Source organism: Cylas formicarius, unplaced genomic scaffold (assembly GCF_029955315.1).
Source record: "Cylas formicarius isolate icCylForm1 unplaced genomic scaffold, icCylForm1.1 PGA_scaffold_7__23_contigs__length_41026272, whole genome shotgun sequence".
NCBI lineage: Eukaryota > Metazoa > Arthropoda > Insecta > Coleoptera > Brentidae > Cylas > Cylas formicarius.
Window position 1 is genome coordinate 35,855,469 of NW_026844352.1, and position 26,403 is coordinate 35,881,871.

The following is a 26,403-nucleotide window of genomic DNA, read 5'->3' on the forward strand; positions in this document are numbered from 1 at the left end:
GGATTGCACTATTATCGCAAAAATGTAGTGATTGTAGTATTTGCCTGAATCTATTTCTAGTCATGATTTTACCAAAAATTGGTGTTTCCATGTACGGATCAGTAGTCCAATAATCGTTAACATTATTTTTTTTTACTTGTCCCATCAATATATTCAAAGCTAAAAATTTCTTGATTTCTGTTATCGTGGTATCTCGCCACTGCTTTGTGCTTTTTACACGTTTATATTTATGCATGTTTTGCATATAATATCTATTTGTCTCTGTTACTAATAATTGAAAAAAATCATCATCTATAAACAAATCCACCACGTCTGAAATATTTTCTGCATTTCTTGGGAACACTTTAACCCCAGAATTTCCCAAAAATGGGTTTACTGTAATATCGTTATCGATTTGGGACCAATTTGATGTTGAACAGTTCTGTTCGTTTTCCAATATCGTGTCTTCTGAATCGCTGCTTTCAGATTCACTTATAATTGGCAAAACATTTCTTTTTCTGCTACTTTCTGCTAAATCTGTATCGTCGCTGTTACATTCTTCATCATTTTCAAACTCAGATAATATATCGGCACATACCTCATTACATTTATTAATTAATTCAAAGTCGTCTTCTTCCATGATATCGCAGGGCAAACAATTAAATTAATATATAAATTACTTAATTAATCAGTCAATTCGTAAGTTAATTATTGCAGAACACAAGCTAACTCTTAAATTATCAGTTATAATGTGACATTTACTATGACAACAAAAAACGTACTACTACGTCAACGGCGCCTAGATTTACAACCAAAAATAACGTACCACTACGTCCACGGCACCTAGATTTGTCACAATTAATGACGTATTACTACGTCAACGGCTACAAGATTTTGGATGAAAAAAACGTATTAATACGTCAACGGGCACTAATGTGTTAAGATCGCGCACATTTACCACTTTTTCTCCCATTTTCAAAACAAAATTAAAATATAAATTAGCTAGTGAATTTTACTCTCGAATATTCGCCTCTCCATGGCAAACTTGGTTTTACAAAGGACGACGCCAATCAATTCTGATGTTTCTGTTATTTTCATTAGTAGATGAGAATTAAAAATTCTTTTTAATTAAAAAAATACAGTCTTGGAAAGTTTCTTTAGTTCATATCTAATCCTGCCCAATCAAATCCAATTTTAAGAAAATCGCCAGTGTCTCTGAAATCTATCCTACAAAAAAAGAAATATCAAAATGGAGCCATGAGAACAAACACTCTACAGGAGTAATGCTTTAGCGAGGCGCCCGCGGTATTTCGAGCACCCTGTTTTTGAACTTGCTGGAAATTGGTATAGTTAGGTTTTTTGTAGTCCCGAATAAGAATTCGTTGACACTTATTCTTAAAGAAATCCTTAATAACTTTTTTGGATAATTGACATAAAAAATTTGTCCTAATTGGCTATGACTTCAGGTTGATGTAATAAGAAACATAAGATTTAAGTGCCTTTTTGAGAGATCTATCCAACAAAAAAAATCAAAATTAAACCATAATCAAAGATTCTACAAGGGTGTACAGTTGTTAAGTGGGACACACTGTATAAAAGTTTATCCTCGGGTAAAGTGTGTTCATAGATATAAGAAAGTGACTAACTGATACGAATTAAGGAAAGACCCGGGCAAGCTGTAAGAATGAAATATGGCCGAACAGTTCCGTACTTTGCTTAAAATTTAATTATTTCGCGTTTTGTTAGGAAAGATACTAAACAATATTTATTTATTTATGTATGTATTTATGTTTAAAAATAAAATTACAAATTATATTTTATTACCTACTTAAATTACTTAAAATTATTCACATAATATATCAGTATCGCTATCATCGCGTGTTCTAATTATTATTTGTTCTATATTATTTGCAATATGGATATACGATTGTTCTGCTTTCTCTATATGTTTAACAGAATTTGCCCAACTTTGTGGAGGGATGTTAAAAAGTTCGGTTTCTATAAGTTTGAGGACATTGGAGTTAACACGGGGAAAAACATTGTTAGGACGAATGGCAGATTTCAGTTGGTGCCAAACATGTTCAATAGGATTAGATATACAATGGTAACGTGGAAGCCTTAAAACTGTATGCCCTAGATTTTTTGCATAATTATCACAGACGTATTCCTTTTGTAGGTTCAAGCTTTGTAGAACCTCAATTAATTGCTTTTTGGTATAATCTTCGTGAAAATAAATGTCGTTATTATACATGTAAATTTTGGATTATTGCTTTTGTGTCACATGAGGAAGGGGTTTGTTTGTTAGGAACTAGTTTGTTTTTAAACCAACTTTCAAATAAATCAGCGGTGGTGCCTTCATGGTAATCCTGAAAAGAATCTTTAATATTTTTCGCAGACGGAGACAGCATGCAAAATAGTTATTCTTTTACCTCTTTTTGATGACGCGTTTGTTTTACACTTATCAATTGAGTCAACCCAACCCTTTTCCGGAGTATCATAAGTGCCGAACCAGGTTTCATCCAAGTAAATAATTGTTGTTCTCTGGACATTTTATTTTTTCTAGATATTCCAGTCGCCATTTCCGAATTCTAAAAGATTCCATTAAAACTTGAATTTTGTCAATTTTTTTTAATCTAAAACCCATGCGTTGAATACACTTCCATAAGGTAGTTCTGCCACATTTAATTAATTAAGATATCTAATGCAGGCAAGCTTTGTTCCTCGTATAACTGGTAAATTTTACGCCGTATTATATCTTGATCACTTTCATCTTCACTCGCTTCTTTTTTTTCTCGCTGAAATGGGATTATTCATAATTTTCCATACAGTTGATGTTGGAATTTTCGTCAATGTGGCCGTTTCTTGTAAAGATGTTTGCTTGCTGACACCACGTTCAATGTAAGTCTAATAAACATTGTTTATTACTTCCTTAGTCTCAATAGAATAGTGTTTTCTACAGTTGGGCTGGAGCATCTCCTGAGATACACTAGACTCGCACATATTTTGCATAATTCGCACACGATTCAACACACGCTGTATTACACACGAAATAAGAATGATTACTAATAAACTTAAACTAAGTAGTATACCCAAAGAATATTAAACACAGGTTAAACACAGGTAGGTATAAAATTATTTTCTATTACGGACCACAATTTTACATGAATTTAAATTCCGAAACTTTAGGTAATAATCTTGTTGCATTGTATGTTAATGACCACCCCTGGATAATCCCACTCAAAAGCAACTGATCACTTTCTTATATCTATGAACAGACCATAATGTTTATTTGTTAAATTTTATATTCCCAATTTTTCTTTTTTTGACGCTTTCACAATGGCAGCGCTATTCAGAGGAATTAATAATGGCTACTCTATTCACTATTCATACTTTGTCATTTTTAAACTCACTGAAAATCCAAAAGTCAGTATTTTGGCCGATTTTTTATTTAAAACTGCAGAATAGGTAAATATTCGCGGACGCCAAGTCGAAAATCTGGGACCGACAAAGCATCATCCCGCATTCTTTCAAAGTTGACACAAAGAGAAGCATCCTCGCCAAAAATGCTTTCAGCGTTTCCGCGCGCTACGCTTAGCTAAAGTCTCGCCTAAACTTCGCCTTAATCCTTCCTTTAAGGAATTATCTTATATTTCCACTCCTATTATATTATCGTCTAGCATTAAGCGCGGTTTCTTTAACTTTCAGGATGTGCTCGATGTTTTTGCCGGAACTGTCAAGTTTCGTGGCAGCCATGTTGTTCGCCGTACATCCAGTACATACGGAGGCGGTAAGTTTTGCGCCAGTTTAATCATTGTTTAGCGCGTTGTGCTTAAAGGGAATATTATGTTTGACGTCGGGAATACGGATTTGAATTTCCTGCGAAACGATGATTACTTTTAAGTCGGATATAATGACAAAACGGGGAACGGGAGAGCAAACCTTACGTGCGCTAGACTAGGAAGAGGACGGTCGAAATGTCATTTTGGCTAGGGAAGGTAACGCCGTTCAGATGTCTTGGATATTTTTCGATTTATATGGAGAAAAGAGAGAGAAAAAACACCATTTTAATTTTATTTTAATGCAGTTCCTCAGTTGTAAACTGGAAAAATCTACTATATGCATTCCTAGGGCTAATGCTGAGTATAAAAACGCTAACAGTTACATTTTTTCGCATGCTGAGTGTAAATCCCTTGCTACTCGGGTCTTTGCATAAGCAATGTCCAATTCAACCTTTCCAACCTCCTTTTGTGGCATATGTTGAATCGACTGAGAGGGCGTTTTCGCGCGATTTAGCTGCTGCCCACTTTTACATATAGTTTCTGTTAATTCGTTATCCAGATATTGTCCATTTTTTCTTATTGAACCAAGCAGTTACTACCGATAAATGCAGTAGAAATTGTTTCTAAAATTGTGCCAGGCAAAGTGGAACTGGAGTAAAAATCCTTTTTTTTACAAATAAAGGCTTACCTATCCAGGTGATATTTCTATGGTAATAGATTTATTCTTTCTCATCCTCATTTTCTATTTTTTTTTGTCGCTCCCTTTTTATGTTTTCTTCAAAGCCATTTTATTGGGATTTGACAAATACGAACAAACAAACAAATCGTCAAATTATCATTTAGAGTTTTTTCTTAATGGAAACTCTATTTGAAGCCATTGTACAAAAGCTTAAATACAATTTTGCAACGCTCCAAAATGCAGTTTCGGAAAGGCAACAAAAGGAAATAAATAACTTTTCCGGCATTAACAAAATTTCGCTAAATTAATACATTACAAGCACAAGAGTGTATGCATTTCATAGACAATTGACCCCGTCTACAAAAGTAATCTGACGACTAAAAGTTCCGCATCGGGAAGGTTCCTCGAAGTATAATTCACAAGGTTTGTATACAAGTGGATCTATCAGATTATTTCATATTGCTTGACCTGGCCGGTCTTTGAATTAGCTAAGTTACTGAATGGCAACAAAGTGCATTGAAAGGTCAAGTGAATTCACCTATTAACGGCGCATTCAAGGGGATTTTATGTTTAAACAGTAATTTTAAAATCAAAGCAATATTATTATTAAAATGTGTTTTTTTTTCGGGAAAATTTGAGATATCGCTTATATTTTTTTGTAAAAGAAATATATATTACGTTAATAATTTTTAAAATAGGTTCATTCTATCAAAAAAGTCAGTTTTTTCTTTTACTAGCTTAATTCATTACCGGCGTTGAGATTATCTTATAGCGGCATAAATAAAGATTCTTTAACAACTGTGCGATTCATAGTTCGTGGTTATGGTTGTTCGTTCATCATCTTTCTTTTGCGGTTAGCATTTTTATCATTTTATCGTATGTGTTTATTTAATTTTGCCTGTTTGAAATCCAACAAATATCTTTGGAATTTTTGTAACTTGTTTTTCGCCAACCAATTTTTTAACAATTCAAATTCTATTACTCTTACTTATTTCAGTTCCGCATCACATTTTTAAGATTTGCATGAACTACTGACTTTTGACGTTTCAAGTTTTATATTTTTTAATGGTAAATTTCTATCAACAGATTTCGAATGTAACAGGAAAATTTGACAAATTTGTAATTGGATTATAACTTTTGTTTTTCTTATTAATTACGTAATTAAAATGTAAGTAAACTTTTGTACAAAAAAGTTCTTTAAAAGAGATCATCCAAATCAGGCTTAGTGCCATTTTTTTAAAGTTTATGAAATTTACTAGAAAGACTATATATACATATATATATATATATATATATATATATATATATATATATATATATATATATATATATATATATTACTCAGTCTAGATCTACTATAAAAAAAAAAGTAAAAGATACAACTAGATCGATGTCATATTTCGAAAAATCTTAAGAATGTAAAAGTCGTAAATCTCTATTTGAAAGTGGCGATCGATCTAATATGAGGAGCGTTCTTCTTCTTTCGGTGCCATCTCAGGTCCCCCTAACGTTGGCAATCACATTGGCGAGTTGATCACGGTCTTCGGCTAATCTGAATAGTTGTTCGCCACTGCGTATTCCGGTCCAATCGCGGATGTTCTTTAGCCATGACATTTGTTTCCTTCCAACACTTCTGCGACCTTCGATTTTGCCTTTCACTATAAGTTGAAGGATTTTGTAGCGGTACCCTCTAAGAACATGCCCCAGGAACGATATTTTTCGTATTTTGATTGTGTTAAATAATTTAAAACTGCTTCGTTGGTCTGCAGGGCGGTCCATGGTATTCGGAACATTCTTCTATGCAACCACATCTCGAATGTTTCCAGGCGATTAATAGCATTGGCCTTGAGAGTCCAAGTCTTGGCACCGTATAACAACACAGACCGAATATAGCATTTGATCATTTTTTGGCGCAATTTGAGGTTTAAGTTATCATTGCAGAAGAATGGTTAGTTTCATTTTCATAAACGTTGTGCGAGCTGTTTCTATTCTGCATTTCATTTCTTTATCTGGATCTAGTTGCTCTGTGATATAGCATCCAAGATATCTGTAATAGGTAACTCTCTCAATGTTTCGCTGGTCTATATGTAGGGATGCATCGGCATGTGGCTGGCGACTGAATGCCATAAATTTTGCTTTAGCTACATTCATTTTTAGACCCATGTTCCGTCCTGTGTCCTGTGTTTACGCAATCCAACAGCTCTTGAAGGCCTTGGATACTATCACATAAGATGACCGTGTGGTCGGCATACCGAATAGTATTAATTGTGGAGCCTAATTTAAGTAAATTAACCCGAAATTTAATTTTCGTTTGTACTCCGACAATAGCTTAAGATTTTATATACAACACTAACAGCTCAACAGCTTGGAACTAATTGTACCAAGTATATACGTCACTAGTGGGAAACTTAAAAAAAAAAGAAGGGAAATGCGAACGTTTTTATTGATCGAGTTAATTAAATAATAAATAATAATATAGAACAAAACATCGAGGAATAACATTTTAACAACTTTGATGACTTCGTTTTGACAAAGCGTAATAAGACTGATTAAAAATTATGTATGTATTTGTTTTGAAGTAACAAAAGTTTCAGCAGTAATTATCAGGCCTCCTCAACAGTCATAACAAGCAAGTCCTTGGGAATACAATATAAACTTTCCATCGGATGCCATTTTATTTCCTTTTTTTATAATTAATTCCGACAGAAATCGCTGACGAAAAGGCCGGGTCGAACTCCCGTCGACTAATTAGAAGTTTTCTTCGGATTAATTTTCGAAGTTTACAAAAACTTTAGTTATAAGAGGTAATACAGGAAATTAATACCGAAGAAAAAAGTTAAGGGTTATTACGGACGCCGAGTTTTTTTTGGACACGGTTTCAATTTTAAAAGCGGGGGTTGTCTCCATTGAGGTTGTTAAAAATCCCACTGAAGGGCTTCTTCATTACCAAATTGATAATTTAGGGCGATATTGACAACAATTCCTTGTCACTTTCTTGTTTACATATTTTCAGTGTTTGGTTTTCACACATCACAGTTTTTATCATTCATTATTTGGTATAAAAAATATTTTTTGCTCGGCTTAAACAAAAATTCCTACACTACTTTTTTTTATCGAAAGATTTTAGTAACAGAACCCCTATATATTATTATATTATTGTATCACTTTTCACATTTCTATCAATAAAAATAGTTCTGACAATAGTTGTGATTTTTATAGGGAGCATTGGAAGTATTTTTCGCACAAGTACTAAGAATAAAAATATATTCTTAACAATAAAACGATTTTTATCAAAGCATGCTGTGGGATTTTGTTATTTTAATATTAAAAAAAATTGAATAATTCGCATTGGGCAGGGTGTAAGAAACTGGTTACATGAAAATTGGCGGACAGATCGAGGTGGCCCGGTAAATGGGTCGTTTTACTTAAACCCACTTGATTATTATCTGTTGGACTGGATTAATCTTGTTGTTAATGTTCAAGGTTCTTCGTGCATTTCAAAATATCGCGAGTATGAATTCAAAGTAGTGGAAATGAGTTTGAGAACTTAATTTGAATCAGTAATTTTTCATTGGTAGCCATTTAATACAGAATTATTGGTTAATGTTTTTTTTTTCATAAAAATAATAATAATCTTTATTTTGTCATAAAAATAGCCTGTAGTGAAATAAAAATCAACAATTAACAAACCTCTCCATCTAGATTCAAGCCTTGTTTTCAATTTTTGATGAATCGGAACTAGATTTTCTTAGTTGCTGGTATGAGTTTGCGATAGTTACCCCAAAGGTCGGTAATCTACAATCCTTTAATTGTCAAAAGAACGAGCTGAAAAAAAAAGCGCAGGTACTTCTTTTTTTCGAATAAATAAATGGCGGTGTAAGTTACATTCGGATCTCGAAAAGAGATCAATTCAAGCACGGAAAGAAATGCGGTTTGCGATCGCTTAATGTTTAATTTCCGACTGACAGTAGAGTAAGTGTTTCCGTCGACTTGGAAATCGAATTTCTGATAATCGCGCAAACGTCACGATCAATGACGCCCAAAGGTAAGTGAAAATTTCTTTTTTGAACGTTCTGAAACGGGACCAAAATATCCAGACGATTCAGATAAAAAGGGGGGGTAGCAATCAGCTGCCAGAGATTAAACCAATACGATTTTGGAATCGCCCCGGGCAACTTGTTTATACGTTTAACGGTTTGATTAGCTAGAAAAAAAAGGATAGCGATGTTCGCAATAATTGGGGAAAATGTATCGAACGCACGCGAAACAGCGAATAATTGCCTGTAATAAGAGTTTTTGTGCGTTATTCGTAATATTTATAATTTATTTATCCCATTATGCAGATATATTGCGCTCGTCATATATATTGTATTATACAAATTGTATTTTAAAGCTCGTTTTCGTTCAGCGATTAATTTCATTATTGAATTAACCGGTATCATGGACGATTTTCCACACGGGTAATCTGTTGCTTTACAGGGTGTTACCGAGCACTGTTTTATTTCGTTGTATCGTTTGTTCACTTTGTAGTCGTAACGTTTGGTTTGGCCACTTTTTTCCAACAAGCATAAGCGAACATCATATAACTTGTTAAAGTATTTTAAGTTCTGTAAATATTACTGGATATAATCTTGTATCTCATTTTTGTAGGAGCCACAAGAATAAGGGCGGAGTCTGCATTTTCTCTAAAATGTTAGATATAACAGAGTATTGCGAAGAGTTGCACACAGAGTTTTGTGCTATTGACATAGTGACAGAGCACATTTTGGTCAATTGTCTGTATAGGTCTTATAAGTATGGCAGCTTAGACATCTTTTTCGAAAAGTTTACACGCCTTCTCAGTGACATGGATGAACAGTTTAAAACAATTATCATACTGGGAGACTTTAATATAAAATCCAATATAAACTCGAATGCACTAGCTGAACTTTCCTGTATCCTAGACAGCTTTGGTTTTAAAATTACTATCTTTGGACATACTAGGATAACGCCGGATAGTTCGAACTGTCTTGAGAATATACTTACGAATCTTAGTGGACATCATTATGGAACAGGGCTTATCAATCCAGGTTTCTCTGATCATTTAGCCCAGTATATCACCAAATTTTTACTAACAGTCAATAACGGATACAGAAGTTTGTTCACTAGGTCGGGTGTTGAAAAAACTATAAGCTCTCTTTTGTCCCTTGACTGGTACAACTTTTATAGTTCTGAGGACGTCAATTTTACGTCACATTTTTTGTTGCACAACATCCACGACTTAATTGAAATAAACTTCGCTCTAAACAAATGTCAGTTTAAAAAATCGCCTGTAAACTGGTTCACGCAAGATCTCAAACAACCCAGAAATCGAGTCCAGGCTGCTCAAACTATAAGTTTGATCTCAAAAACGAGGACATACACACAAACATCCAAAAGCATTACAAAAACGAGATACAAACAACTAAAAAACAAGCTTATAACAAATACATATTAAATTGCGATAATAGGCCCAAGGACTTATACAGACTCATTAACTATGAACGTAATTATATAAAAAAAAACAATTACTCAAACTTCACCAGTGACGAGTTTAACAATTATTTTTCGACCATTGCCGATAATATCTTGCTGCTGCTTGATGTTGATACGGACTTTCAAAGTGGTTTAATTAGCCCTTTTAATGAAAGTTCTTTTCCATTTAATTTTTTTACTTAATTAGAGGTAAAAGCATCGATCCTCAGCCTAAAAAACTCTAGTTGCTCTGACGCTTATGAAATCAAGGTCAATTTACTAAAAAACCCTATAGATGTTCTGGTAATTCCACTTACCTTCTTTTTTATTATGGCATTTTTCCAGATACTTTAAAAATTACTAAAGTTATTCCAATCCTTAAGAGCGGTGATATTAACAATCCCGGAGACTATCGCCCCATATCCATAGTGCCGCATATCGGTAAGATATTTGAAAAGGTTATAAAACCACAAATAGTTAATTTTTTTTGAGCGGCAGGATATCTTTGGGAATGAGCAGTTTGGATTTAGGGAGGGGCGCTCTACCATACAAGCGATAAGTAAGGTTGTGGTAGATGTGGTGGTGGGGCTTGAGACTGGAAATCGGGTGGGGTTGAGAATGTGTAACCTTAGCAAGGCCTTTGACCATATCTCGCACGATCTTCTTAAACAGAAGCTGTTTAGGTATGGATCTCGCTGCGGAACCCTTAAGCTAACAGAATCTTATTTACTAGACAAGGAAAAGTTTGTGGGCAATGACAGACACAAATCCTCTTTGGTGAAGGTCTCCGGTGGAGTCCCCCAAGGGTCCGTACTCGGTCCTGTATTTTTTATAGTGTATGTTGCTGATCTATGCCGTTTTTCGGGGTATGTCAAATGTGCCTTTTTTGCGGACGATGCCAGTTTTACCTTGTCCGAATTGGAATGACCTGGAGTGCAAAGCGAACAATTGGTTTCAAAACAATTACAATTAGCTAAATTACTTGACATTACGCTTAATTGTAGACTTGACTGGAAAGATCATATTTTATCTCTTAAGCGGAAACTTATCTTCCAGCTTATTCGCCCTCAGAAAAATTAAGAAGAGTCTAGACCAAAATGCCTTAATGACAGTGTATTATGTATCATATGGCACAATATTATGGGGAAACTCTGTCAATGCTGTTCAAATATTCAGGATACAGAAAAGGGCTGTACGAATTCTTGCTGGGGCTAAGCACAATAAACAGTGGACTCCATATTTTAAAAAATATAAGATAGTGACACTGCCCTGTATCTATATTCTCCACAATCTTTTAGAAATTCACAAACATACTAATATAGTTGAAGCTGTGTGTCATAGTTATCCGACACGTGCAAAAAATCTTATAAGAGTTCCAAAGCACAGACTTGTTACATCAGACAAAAATTCTTTAAACATTTAACTTGTACAATATGCTGCCAGATAGGTACAGACATATGGTTTTTGAGGTGTCCGAAACTAATATTAAAGTGTTGCTTATTGAAAATTGTTTCTATAATGTGGACGAGTACTCCAACAAAATAAAAAAACTAAATTAAAATCCTTGGCTTACTGAAATGCGTGAAGATCTTAGCATACTATCTTGCACCTTCTGTACGATTTTTATACTGCGTGTTAGTGTTTACATTTTACATTTTGTTTTTGTATTTTACCTTATATTGACAGGCTGGTATTATTATTGTACGATATGTGGATAATAAAATTCTTCTTCTTATCGATAAGTTAACGCACAACGGAGCTACAAAGGATGTATAAAAATGCAATGTTTCCAAAATCATCATGCACCTAAAAATCCAAAAGAGTTTGGACATTCCTGTTTGATGCCCATTTCGTGTCACAAAAAACATCCTTGCGTCACCACAGCAGCAATACGATAGCTTCATTAGTAAGGCAAATACACCGTGCTAAATTAACTGTGCTGTTCTCCCGAAAAAAATACTCATATAAGCCCGTACATAGCAATAAGGAAATTTGAGTTGCAAAAAAATGTGTTCGCTATTATAAAAAAAATCGTAACCGGGTGAGTAAAATTGCCGAACCCAAGACTTTCAAGTGAAATTCGGTTTACCCAAACGCCGAGATTTCGTTACCCGATCGATCAACTAAAATAAGCGCAACAAATCCGATTTTTTAACGAAAAGGTCGACCTGTGGTACACGTCGAATGCCGCGGTCCGTCCACTTAAAGTAATTGGCAGAGTGCATTTCAAGTGAGACTAACCAATTTTCTTTCCGCAGGTCACCGGCGTAGTCGGCAGAGCGGAAACCCTTTCATCGGTTTTCTTCTTGGCCGCGTTTATTTTTTACTCGAAAGCAACGAGAAATAGGAAATATACAGGTAAGGACAGGCCGCCGTATCAAAAGCCCCCTTTTAACGAAATTAATTAAACTCGAAGCCCCGTTTCCGAATATACCGAAAATAAAAATTAATAACACGTGCTAGATGAACAAGTCTCGAAAGTTTCCACGCTGGCTCTCTGCGTTATTTGCTTTTCAGTCTCCATAAACTCGGGGTCTGTAAATATTTTGTCGAAACACGAAGCAAATAATACAAAACTGGACGAATATTTAAATTATATGATCATAAAATAAATACTTTTATACACGTGTTATCGGACACAAGTTGTAGTAGAACCCCGATGAGCTGCGGCTTTTCTTCTCCAGCTGCTAATTCCTAGTTCATTTATATCCTTCAGCACCTTGCCCATCCAACTCACCTTAGGTCTGTCTTTCCTCCTCGTTCCTCCAATTCCACTCCAATATTTTTTGGGTAATATTTGTTATACATTTTTCTTGAGCTCACTCTGTCGGCACATGATCTATTTGGTCAATGAAAGAACCATCAGCAAACCTCCAGGTTCCTTTATGTTTGTTTTTTTTTGTGTTGAAAATATGCATTTTTTGATTGTTTGCTAAATTTTGCTATTGTCGGTTGATAGATCAATTGTTTACCCATTATGTAATTTGTATCTCCAAGTATTTTTTTATGATAATACGTAAATTTATTATCGATCAAGGGAAATTAAAAACCTGTCGTCCTCCACAAAAAAGCGTCAATTCGTCAGTGCATGTTTCGAGTACTCAAGTGCTCATCGTCAGCTAACTCTTGTAATACATAAAATAAAAACAGCAGACACCGTAAACTTAAATGACATCTTGCGCGAAATTTCTTTTACTTAAGAAAAATGATTTTATATTTAGTTAGGAGGAGAACAAGGTTGTTTCTTTTCTCTTGAATTTCGTACTCCACTTTGGGAGATGGATTATTTTGAATTATTTTTGAAAATATAACGTTAAAAATTGCTAAGTGTAATATAGCTTTCAATTTAGTTAGTTGGCTCTGCAAATGTTTGAAACTGGTATATTCTGATGAAGTGATCGTGAGGAAAACTTTCAAAAAGATTATTAAAAGGAACTCTTTTGAAATATTATTGAATAACATTATCGCCATGTTTTGTTAACTCGTTAAGTATGCTAATACGACTTTAGATATCAGAGTTTTATTCCTGTCGTTCCTATATAAAATATTAGAGTTAAAAAGATGTAAATATCTCATGAGTATGTTAGACTAATTTTTTTCTACACCCTACCTATTTATGTATGTAAAGGTACCCAGCAAAGACTTCAGACCCACTTGATTGTTTCACCAAATGAATCGTTTCACCAAAACAGTCTTCAGAAACATCCCAATTCATGTCCCATTGATAAACTCTCGGGTAGCACGACTGAAAGATTCGCAAACCTTGTTTTAAAAATCCTCCCCTTCCAATATGGACGATTCTCTTTTTCTTAAGGCACTATAAAATCGTTGACAGTCTTTTCTTGAAAGCTTGGCGAGCACTAGTTATATTTTTGTCTTGCCAGCTTTATTAATCCACGTCTCATCAAGATAAAAGGTTTTACTCCGCTTTCATCAGTGCTTTATACTCCTCAAGTATTTTCTTGGCCAACAACTTTCTAGTAAAAGTGTATTATTAATTTGTCCATAAAGGTTTTTTCGTTATCAACGGAAAATTGTCATTCGGTCATGATAATAATAAAGTTTATTGTTGCAAACTACAAATTATACGAGATTATGCCAGACTACATACAACAACATACAGAAAGAGTAATTGACCTTTATCCAGCTTCCTTCCAAGGGAACGTGTTGTTGAAGCCTAAAAAATGACCTCAATGATCAGAAGAGACACATAATTCTATAGAAATGAAAGAAAATTTATTAATTCTAAAAGCTGTCTGGTAGAAAAAGCGCATTTGAAAATTCTTTTATGTTCTACAGTTAACATGTTATTAACATCCGTACGATATGTTAATTTTTCATGAAAATATGTTCGACATTGTAGACTGACAACTTTCTGTCTCCGCTCAATCCCATATATTAGTCCTACGAAACAATTTTTAACTTTCATTTTATCCGAAAATGGCCAGTAAACCGTTTTAGCATAATTAAAATGTGATTAAAATTCTTCACACAAAGCAGACTTGACTTTATAAGACACAAAGTAATGTCCTGTTTTGACTTGAATTTTTACAAGATTTTTTAAGGTAGGTCACATTATTTAGGATGGGTATTTTTTTAAAATAAAAACAGTGAACTTTTCATTCGAATTACGCCTTTGGTGCCTTCATCGACAAAAATTTGTATGCGATTTGCAACAGGGGGCAAAAATAATGTTATTGTATGTAGTTTAAATAGCCTGTTGGCCTAGAAATACAGTTATAAGGTAATGTGAAATGGACATCACCGCGCATGTGAATTTGGACCGACGATTGGGTTAGCTATTTCGTTTCGTATAAAAATTCTTGCTCCTTGTGCCAATGTGCGCAGGCTCGGTATAGTTTTCCGTTGCTCACCGACAAGGTAATTCTCGGAGCAAATTAAACAGGCAAATTACCAGGGGGATCATTACCATTAAAATTTATTCCCTCAAAAGACGTTTTATATATTCCGTTGGGTCGGCCCCTGTTTGTGTATGATAATAAACCGCGCGACATGTTTGCTCTAAGAACAATATTTTATTCCGAGGAGGTGCGGCCAACAAGGTGGAAGTAATAAGGTATAACAGTCGAAATAGTTTCGGCGAGCCGTACGCGGATCTCCTATTAATCAAATTACCAGATGGAAATATTGGTAGTGAAAGACAATAGATATTTAAACGAATAGATGAGTTCTTGCGAAAAATTTAACTACAAAAGAGAAAATTCCTGTGGTCTTCTTATACTAGTTCAAATTGTCGATGGAGGTGGCGTACCTAAGAAAGCGCTGGAAGCGCAGAAGTTCTGAAAAATTAGTTAGAATTTCTGGAAAATTAGTCAAAGTTTGTGAAAAATAAATCAGAATTTCTAGAAAATAAATAAGAATTTTTGACTTTAATTTAAAATGAGTCAGAATTTCAAACAGGTTTCTCGTAAAGGACAGTGCCGATCGAAACATCATATATACGGGGTGATTCATAAAGAATGGGCAATCTCCTTAAATTGGAGGTACTAGACACCAAAATATTATGATGGTGCTCAACATTCCTCACTCAGACTCACAAATGTTCGTTAGTTTCGGAGATACATGGTTTTCAAATTTTAAATTTTATTTTGAATTTTCTTATTAATTCAGATAGTTTGTGTAGTATAATAATAAAAATTGGCAGTTTTAGGTTTTCTGACATGACAATTACCAATTTGAAACTTATTTGGATTGTTTCACCGTATTCGTATTAGATAAATATAATCATGTTAAGTTATGGTTGAAATATGAACAAGATTCAACCGCACGGCTTGAATTTTGACGTTTACCAATTCTGATGGTCACGTCAGTGAATGTATTCGTGTTATTTTGGAAAAATGTACCCAAAGACGAACGGTCGTAGAAAAAGTATAGTATGCATACGTTTGGTAAACTTTTTAAGTCACTCGCTCCGCTCGTGCCAAACAAACTCGTGATTCACACTTGTTGCATAATATACTGTAGAATAGATTGCAAGTAAAATTGCGAATGGCTGCATTGTTTTGATTAGTTCGGTAAAATTCTTAATTATACACCGATCTAGCGTGCGGAAAGTATCATTTTAACGCATCAGTTTCGTTTCCTAGGAATCCGAGCCACTTCGGACATTTCGAGGATATTACTGCACGGGTTTGGGAGCAATCGAATGTTTCCGGTCGTAGAAAAATTATAGTACGCAACACGTTTGGTAAACTCGTCTATTAGACACTCGCTCCGCTGCGCTCCGTTTGTGCCAAATAAACGAGTGACTCAAAGGCCGTTTACCGCACTCGTTGCATAATGTACTACTACAATTCAATCAAACTTATGATGTTGCAATTTTCTTTTAAGTCAGTCATGTCACTAAGTTCTGATTAATTTTCTACGCGGCATAATAATTTTTGTCATAGTAAGACGCCTGATTTGTGCTTTGTGGACTTGCGTCGTCCCTAAGATATCTACAACTATACCCAAATCAAAGTCAACCCAATTTTAAACTTAAAAAAAAATTACAACTGTTTAGTTGAAATAAGATCATTTCGCTCCAAAAGAAATAACGTACTGCAAAAACCCACGATGAAGAAGATAAAATTTTAATGCGTATTTCGGAAAATCCAAGGTTGAGTTCTCTTCGGTTAAGTGCAGCGCCGGAGATAAGTGAATCGTCCATTACAGAATTTTCACAAAAAGCAAAAGCTCCATTCGTATCTTTATAATCCGGTTCACCAGTTATTGCCTCACAATTTACTAGCTCACCTACAATTTCCTCAATTTTTACAAAATATGGAAACCGAAAACCCAAATTTTCTACCGACGAGGCTACATTTCCAGGGAATAATTTGTGGGATTCTGTATTGTATTGTATACGGGCCATTCGTTTGAGAAACAATTTTTTTAGTCACTAGTCTAAAATATTCATTATGCAGAGAGCAAGCGTGCGCAAAGTGTCACTTTATGACGTCCTTTTCGATGACTAAAGACAAACAACCACAGGCATATGTCTCAGTTTGCCTAACTTAAAAAAAAAAAGATAAAACTTGCCGATACGGTACCAGTGGGTATTCGTATGTTAAGGGGCGTTCCGTACTTTTTCTACGCACTACTCTAACATATTCAATTATATACACTGAATTAGCATAAATGGAATTCTTTGAAAATTTTTAATTTTTCAAAATTGACATTTTTATATTGACTCTGCTTTCTATTATATTAAATTGAATAGCAATTTGTGAAACGTCACGGATTTTCGGAAGTCAGCCTTCTGGGTGTTGTTTACCTATTGAATGGCGGTTTGGGAGCGATCCGATGTTTTCAGTAGATTTTCTACTGATGTTATTTTGCGGTTTTTTAGTTCTGGTGTTCACGTTACATGTCGCTCAGTGAATGTATTCGTGTTCGTTGGTGAAAAAGTGTAGGATTCAAGTAGCATAGCAACAAAACGATGGAATAATCCTTATACAACCTAAAATTGTTATACAACAGTTTGGTGGCAAAAGTTTATACAATTATGATGCGACTGTTTTACAGAGGTCTACCTATACATGTCGACCATAAAAAACTTTACAAAATGAGATCAAGGCGGGATAAAAGCATTACAAAATGTTTGTTTGGTGCATTATATTTTTTTATACTGCTGTTATTGTGCGCACAAGGAAAACATATTATCATTTAGTAGTTTAAGAAATCCTTTTATGAAGAATATCAGACCAAATTTTAAAAATGACCACTAATGTGTAAAATATTTTTTTTCTTTTAAATTATCTTGTCTTAAAGGTTTCTATAGATTATTAATGCATATGAGAATCCTTTCACTGCATAAATTTCTAAATAATATTGAAGACACATTTGCCACTTTAATTTCATATGTTCCCAACATAAATGCACAATTTATTATGTTATTTAATTATGGCGATTTATAACACAACTATTTTATCGAAATAAATGTCTTAAGCAATGCTTTATAAATTGTAAATTGAAACAATGTTCTATGAAACTGTTGTATAACAAATATTATTTAGGCATTATACCACTAATTTTGACAAAGTAATAATATTTTGAGATTCGCCGACAGGAACAGAGTTTGCCAGATCTATTTTGATAAGAATTTAAACTTGATAACAGCTGGTAATAATTTAATGGCAATTGAACATATTTTAAGAAAAATGCTTTATCAATTACAAATAATTAAGCTGTATTTTTACCATTACGAGGTAATGGAATGGGTTAATTATAATTAATAATTATAAATTAAATATAATATAATAGAATCTGCAAGTTACATTTAATTCAATATGTCGGAAATTATCGTGACGACTTATACAAATTTCGGTCAATCAAAATTTCATATACATATACGTTACCGAACCAGCCTTTATAGATTTTACTCGTAAAATAATTATGTAAATAATAAAATATGTAAAACTTTCTTTCAACTATACAATTTTTAAACCAACGTGGCATCCATGTTTGAAAAAGTTCAAGAAGGCGTACCAACGCGCTCTCTACAGGCGGTGGTGGGATAAGATATCTGAGATATCATCTGATAGCATTGCGTCATTGGGTGGGACTGGATATATATCATATCTCCTCCATCCTAATCGCAAAGTGAATGTTTAACTGTCTGAAATAGATTTTTACAATTTAAAAAAAATGTTTAGTGGACACTGTGGAGAAAGAGAACAACCAGCTCACTGTCGTTCCCATGAGTTGGGAACAATGTGGAACATTGTTTGACCCCCTAACATGATCCGGAATACGCTTCTGACCCTAACTGGACGTCGATACCGTGTATTGCAAAAAGACAGGGTTGTGCATCGTTTCAAAAAGCAGAAGCACAATTACATACAATGTTGGAAGCTGAGAGTACCACATAGTAAAAAGTTCCCTTAAAGCGAAATGTGTAATATTATAAGAGGTCCCCCAAGAAATAGCCGTCTTCTAATTTCAAATTTTTGGTCGTATTGTCGTTTTCATTATTGATCGAATTTTCCAAATTTTGGAAATCTTTTTAAAATTGCGTTTTTTTCGTTTTTTTTTTATTTTTTTTTTTGTAATTGCTGTTACATAAATTGAATTTGCCATTCAACAAATTTAAATGCCTTAGTGCATTTAACGTTCACTTCACAGTGTTATAACGCAGATCTTAGGATGCAATTATTTTGATATAAACCATTTTATCCTATAAGTATTTTATAAAGAAGGTCTTATAGTATTCAAAGTTAAGTGGTTTATAATTCAGTGCAATCCAATGCTAGAAAGCAATTATTATACAGCATTAAACAGCTTTAATAAGTCACGCTTGAGTAACTATTTCATAATGCTGTCGCTACTAGTTATATGACATATTATAGAACCCTTGTGCAATAGGTATGCAGGGAAAACCTCTTGTAAAATCATTTAAAACAACAATTTTTGTTAATAAACAAAACAATCGCAGCAATTAAAAAAAAAAATAAAAAACAAAAAGTCCTTAAAACAACGCTAGGACATATCAGTCTTTTAAGAATTCCATTTTGCTAGTTGGGATAATATACTATTAACGATTGTGACATTACATTTATTATAAAAAAATGTAAAAGTTGAATATCAGAAAATGTGAAAATGAAAAAAATGTTGAATAGGTCATTGAAAAGTGGCTTACATACCGTTTTGATTGACGTGTACGGCTCAAACCCCAAAATTTTAAAGCCGTTTTTGGTTTTTCATTTTATTTGTAAAATAATTATTGTCTAAATAAGTCTGTTTCACGAGGACCAAAGCGTATCAAGTAATAAACAAAATGTTTTAAATACAAAATGATGAGATGAAGGATAATGAAATTACTACAAAACATTCACGCAATATGCGAGTGCTTGTTCCGTAATATAATGCAATTTGTTTTCCAGAATGGAAATTCGTGGCGTGTTCCATGACGGCGATCGCGACCGCAATGCTCTGCAAAGAACAGGGAATAAGCGTCGCCGGAGTCTGCGCCGTCTACGAGGTTTTCGTGGTTCAAAAGGTTTGTCGGCGAGCGAATAAAATCCGCCATACTTTAATAGCACCAAAATCTAAAATCGCGCGGCCGTCGAAAATGAAATGAAATGAAATGAAAAATTTTTACATATTCTAAACGTATTTAAAAAATATAATCAATTTTTTCCATATTGATCAAAACATTTGGACTTTCTTAAATGTAAGATTTCTGTGTAATTTTTCCGTAATTTTCTTATTTTGCATTATAATAATTTCTTTGAAAATATTTTTAAAACAATTACATATCCAATATTTAGGAATTTTTGATTGATACCAAACAGAAATATAATCAAAATGAAACAAATACCAGTGGCATCAGTTTAGCAGGTAAAATAGCATAATACTTCCATGGGCGCCTATTTGCTAATGACTGTACTAATGAAACCAAAGATCTTTTCCGGAAACGCAAAAAGATATAAACTCTTTGAAAAAAATAATCTAATGGACTGAAATCTAAAACATTAAAAATAAGCAAATATCTCCAGATATGCGTGAAATTTCTTAAAGTTTTTATTTGCATTCATTTTTTTTATCCTACAAATATTTGATTTTGTATTTCAATTATTTATCGGAATAGGCCGCACGCAATATTTAGCACAGTCCTGTTATTTAAAATGTAGGATATTTTAAATCTGCGCGTGTGGAAACGCTTTAGAATGCATCGATTTGGGGAGTTGGAATGGCGGGACTATTCATATCGCAGCTGTTTTTTGTGCTTTTAGCGCGAAGCTCTAACGTCAGCCAATCTATTACCGACTTCAATTATTTATCCCGGTAGTCTGCTAGACAACGTCATATGCCATTTCCCGTCTATCGTTAAAACCATTATCGATGTGGAAATACATTAATTAAGAGCCTAAATTGGTATGTGATCAGGAGTGGGATAGGTGGGCGATAGATTTTAACAGTTTCGCTCCTAAAAATAAATCAATTCAGATGGATCAGCGAAAAAATTTATTTCATGGTAGTTGAAAATTGAACCATTTAAGGTGAACGTATTTTTTTACATTCTCTTATTTCGATAATTTTGTACTAACCGCAAGAAATTTTGATTTTTTTTATATTTATTTGTATCGGGTGTCTCGGTAAGGGCGACGAGGTACTGCACATATTTTCTTTTTAGATTATTTTGTAATAATATTATCAATGCAGCTTCTTCGAAAAGTAAAAAAACAAATAAAGGTATGAGAAGAATACCCTTATTTTTTTACCATCCCAAATTGGTAATGACGTACAGGAATATCAAATAATATATATATTAAAAGCATATGTTAGTATTTGTTTCTATTTGGTTTTGCTCTTTTTTAAGTCAACGTATGATTACAAAATTTGTTGGCATAACAAAACAACCAAATATTTATAATAATTTTCCTGTTTTGTCATAAATGCGTATTCTTGTTTGTCTAAAGTTTCTGACAGTCCATTATAAGAGTACCGCAACGGTTGCGTAGTTTTCTTCAATTTTATCCACTTTATCCGTACCGGTCGTATATATTTCCAAGAATTTTATTTTTCGCAAAACTTTTTCATCTGCTATCGGGAACGTTCGTTTGTCTCCAATTTGGCGGACGACAAATTGTTCCTGGAAATGTTATCAAAATAGAGAGGCTTCCTCGAAACTCATTTTTCCGTGAATATGCATTCAATTTTCTTTGGCAACACAATTTTAAAGTATGCGAACTTTTTCTTGCGTTACATGTTCCGGTTCCATTTTGTTCCTACATGCTTTTTCTAAGAAACGTCAGTTAAAGGAAATACGGACCTTTCCAATTGTTGAGTATTTTTCCTGACGCAATTGAAAATCATTATACCGACCATTCAGATTTTCCCACAAATATTATGCTACTGTTAGTTACAGCCATAGAAGATTTGTTTGATAGAGATGTTTTGATAGCAATTATGACGCAACTGAAGATGGTTTTAAAGAAAGGTTGTCTGATACACATACATACACAACCCTGCATATAAATACAAGGCAAAGTTGATATAGACATCAGTTTAAAAAACTCTCTGCAATGTGCATGTGTCGAAGAAATTACAATATTCCCGATGGGTCTTTTGGTTATTTAAAAATTCCCATCCGGATGCCGTATTTAATTTTCGAAACGAGTGAGATAAAGAGGTCATATTACTGACCTGTACACTGGTTTCCACTTTCTCGTTGACAATACTCCTTAGAACACGTTCAGAACCCTATTGGCGGCCGCACACTTTTGCAAACCAGTCTGTATAACTAAATCTCTCCTCGTCCATTATTTTTGAGTTACTAGTTGATTTGTAAGCCCCTAAAAAATAACACTCATCTGACGAAACTCTGGGAATTACCACCGAAAAATTGAAAAAAAGTCCTTCTTTGGCGTCGACGGCAAGACTTATTTTCCATTTTCCGATTTAAGCTACCGACATTAACAAAAATGGAAACAAAAGCCGGATTTTTGTCCAGTCATACAACCCGCAGCTTCAAATTCCCCGGGGGATAGTTTTTAAGCGCCCAACCATCGCGTCCTATATTTCCATCGGCTTCGGGGACTTAAATAGGGGAAAGAGAGAGAGAGAGGTGCGTTAAATAATGTCGGACTCGACAATTTATTAATTTTCCTTCGAATGGCCGTTTTCCATCGAAGTTTCGTCGTTCCGGGCTAATGAATGTTTAATGAAACAGTTCTGGTGGACGTTTTTGGATTTATCTGTTTGATTTGTGCCACGGTGGTGGTATCGAATCTCAGAGCAAATTTTAATGTAAACGAAAAAATAAAAATGATGTACAAAAACAGCTGGTTCATAAATTAACGTTTTCTAGTTACCAACTAGTGTTCTTTATAAAAAAGAAATATTGGAAGGCTGTTCTCTAGCATCCTAACAAGGAGATAAATATAAATAGGTTCCTATTTAAAAAAAAAACATTAATTACTATTAATAATTTTTAATAAAATTTTCTGTTCATAAATTTAATAACAACCTTTTGTTGAAAATGTCCTCCACTCTATGAAGTATACCCGCAGTTTTTCTTACTAAACCGCAGGAAGCTCTTATACGATCCTTCAACTCTTCTGCAGTGTTAACTGGGGTGCGATAGACCAGGCTTTTAACAAAAAGGTCCAAACTATTTAAATCTACCTACGGAGATACTATGGTTGAGATGCGCCGCGACCTACCCACCGGTTACTAAATGTGTGCTTTAAATATTCTCTTACTGCAACACTACATATTTTAATAAATTCTCTTCCAAAAACTGTGGATAATTATAACCATTTAGCGTTTCTGGTGGGAAAAAGGGTAAGTAATTTCCAACAATTACAGCCCAAATTCACTGAAAACTATTCTTGATGTTTAAATTCTACAATTGCAGAGGGGTTTTCGTCAGCCCAAACATGGTTTTCTGGAAAAGTTGGCTGCATCTGTAAATAACATTTCTTGGTCAAAAACCTTGACAAAAATTAACGCGTCAGGGAAAGTCTCTAGGAAGTAACGCTTGGACAATCAAAAAATTTTCTAGTAATAAGTTCAGGATTTTCATCTATTAAATTTAAAAGTGCTTCTTCAATGTCTGGAGTTTTTACTGTTCGATGGGCCCCTTTTAAATGATGTTGAAGTTGTTTCAGTCAACCTTCTACGTACATTTTAAAATGTTCTCCGATATGTTCACCAAATTAATAAAACGTGAAGAACTGAATTTAAAAACTGATGTCAAACAACCAAAAAAACAAACAATTACTTAAATAAGAAATAATAATGATAATTATTCTCAGCATGTTGTCATATTATCGATATTATTATGACCATGCAGAGAAGGGGTTTTTATTTTTTTAAGCCAAAACGGTACATCGGATTAACACTGTAAGAATTATTTTTATTTTTAGAGAAATCGGTGGTGTACCTAAAAACCGCCTCTTTAATTATTGACATTCTAGTTATCAATGATGTAATCATGAATATTTTAAGTAATCACCAATTTTTGCTGGTTTACATCTGTACAATATATATAATGTAATGTAATATTCAATGTTTATTTAAGTTTATTAAATTAAAAAAATACAAGTATTCCAATAAATTGGCACTGAAAAACTCGAAGCTAAAGCAAGAGTACTTTAAGGGATGGTAGTGGGGATGGATTAATATTATTGTAACGGTAGAAAGAGGTGTTTTCAGGTGTGTTCTGTACAAGTTTAAAGAAGCGGTTCCGGTGATCCCAGCAAATTATATTCGGTCGCATTTGTATCGCTGCCTACATTTTATGTGAAATCCCTAGTCATCCGCAATAATGCGCTTTTTAGTGCAGAATTGCAGATTTGGCGTCTTATCAGACGATTTCCGACCGACAAGTCACAAATAATGATACGTCGTTACTGGTAAACCGTTAAAGTCTACTTTTCGGCGTCGGTTGCAAGTCTGACGTACGTGCTTTTTGCGAGACACCAAAACTATGGAAAGCGTGTTAGGAAAATAGGCATTTTTGATTTATAATTTCCCACAATCAAGTGATTTTCCAGACAGTACTCGCCATCTATAGGATGTTTAAGACCCACCTGAAAGCTGACGTTCGGTTATAATTCCAGGTCCGACTGCAGGAGATCAAACACTTCCTGAAATCGGCGGTGAACACAAAATCGTCGTACAACTTGCCAAAATCGAACGCCGCGACGAAGAGGCTAGCGGTGCTATTAACCACCACCATATTGCTGCTACTAGCACGGCTTCACATAATGGGCTCCCAGCTTCCCGTTTTCACCCGATTCGATAACCCTGCGTCGGTCGCCGTGACGCCGGCTCGTCAACTCACCTATCATTACTTGATAGGGGTGAATCTCTGGCTGCTGCTCTTTCCATGTAATCTTTGCTGCGACTGGACGATGGGCACGATACCATTGGTCGAGTCGTTTTTCGACGTGAGAAACTTGGCAACGCTCGCCACGTACTGTCTCCTGGTTGCGTTGGGAATGACGGCGCTCACTAGTGAGAACAGGCACCAGAGTGTGGTTTTGATCATCGTAAGTTCATTATTTTAGTCAATGTCTGGGTACGTATGTACCAGATGTGTAGAGGTGCGTCTGTGCTGATAATGCGCTTTTGAAGCCAAAAAATGTTATAAAGGAACAACTAATAAGAACTTAGACAAACACCTTACGATGACCGTCTCAAAATACTTAGCCTGCCAACATTAAGTTCGCGTCGGCTGCGAGGGGATCTCATTCAAATGTATAGTTTGCGCATGACTAATTTCCATCCGACGTGCCCTTTGTGGTCTTAAGCAATGACGAACGCCTACGTGGTCATCCATTTAAAATAAGAAAGGAACACTTCAGGAATTCATATCTCCTGCAAAATGGCGCAAAATGCAGGATTCTGTGTCAAAATGTTATGCCTAATACTTATACAGTATGTACCAACAGATTTATCTTCCGATTTGAGCAACCATAAGTAATGAACAACAGATGGGGTATTATATTCCAATTGCTTCATATATAAATATGACAAAAAAAATAAAACAGCTCTTCATAGCCATTGCGAAAACAGCAAACACACGTTTAATTTTCAAAAAATTAAAGTCCTACTAACAGAACCTAACACCAAAAAGAGAGAACTTTATGAAAGTATGGAAATATAAAAAAACAAAAAATTAGTTAATTACAAAACCGATTCTAAAGACCTTAACAAAATAATATATCATTCAATTTTAAACTAACAAAATTAAATTATCCAATATATTTACTAATAAAAACATCCGTACCTACTTTGCATTTGATTCCAATCCGTACAAAATATATATATATGATGACACTATATTCCGGGATATCATCCGTTCGCTCGTTGAACTCGTTGACTGGAATCCTGCATCCGACTGGAATCCTGCAGACGTTTCGCCAAAATCTCACTTGGCATCTTCAATGCTCGCGCTCCGAAAACACTTCGAACACTGGGAGGTTATCGGCGGTGCGTGCGGTATTTATACTCTGCGCCGGAGATGGTAACGGTGCTGCTTGTGCGGGAAGGGAGGTGGCTCCGCCCCCCGAATTGTCGCGTTGTTAATTTCACCCGATCGTAGTGGCGATGTCCCCGTTGGCTGCTGCGCATCGCTCTGCTGTTTGATTATCGTTCTCCACGTGTTGGATAAATGCAGAGCGTCGTTTCTCGTATTGAGGTGTCCCGGACTTTTCTATTTCGATGGTCTCTCGTATAATCCTAGTCTTAAAATCAGGAATATTAGCTATTTGTTTGCAAGTACCCAAATCAATTTTATGGCCTGTCTGATGTTTGTGCTGAAACAAAGCAGATGTTGTTTGTTTGTTTCTTATGGCTAAACGATGTGCCTCGAGCCTGGCTGAAATTCTTCTGTTGGTCTGTCCCACATACGTCAGGCTGCACGATTCGCATGCTACACTATATACTTCTTGGTTTTCCAGAGTAATTTTTTGTTTTGGGTTTCTTAGTATTGCTCCGATGGTATGATCAAGTTTGTAT

General features: G+C 34.6%; 1 protein-coding gene across 1 annotated transcript in view; it reads left to right on the forward strand.

Annotated features, from left to right (window-relative positions):
* The window catches only part of LOC132704421 (protein O-mannosyl-transferase Tmtc3-like), a 91,297-nt gene that overhangs the window by 51,022 nt on the left and 13,872 nt on the right, over positions 1 to 26,403 (forward strand). Inside the window, exons 3-6 of the mRNA XM_060674414.1 lie at positions 3,685 to 3,766; positions 12,189 to 12,288; positions 19,815 to 19,930; positions 24,501 to 24,932. Of these exons, the coding sequence (XP_060530397.1) occupies positions 3,685 to 3,766; positions 12,189 to 12,288; positions 19,815 to 19,930; positions 24,501 to 24,932 (730 nt within the window). The remainder of the gene's footprint in view (positions 1 to 3,684; positions 3,767 to 12,188; positions 12,289 to 19,814; positions 19,931 to 24,500; positions 24,933 to 26,403) is intronic.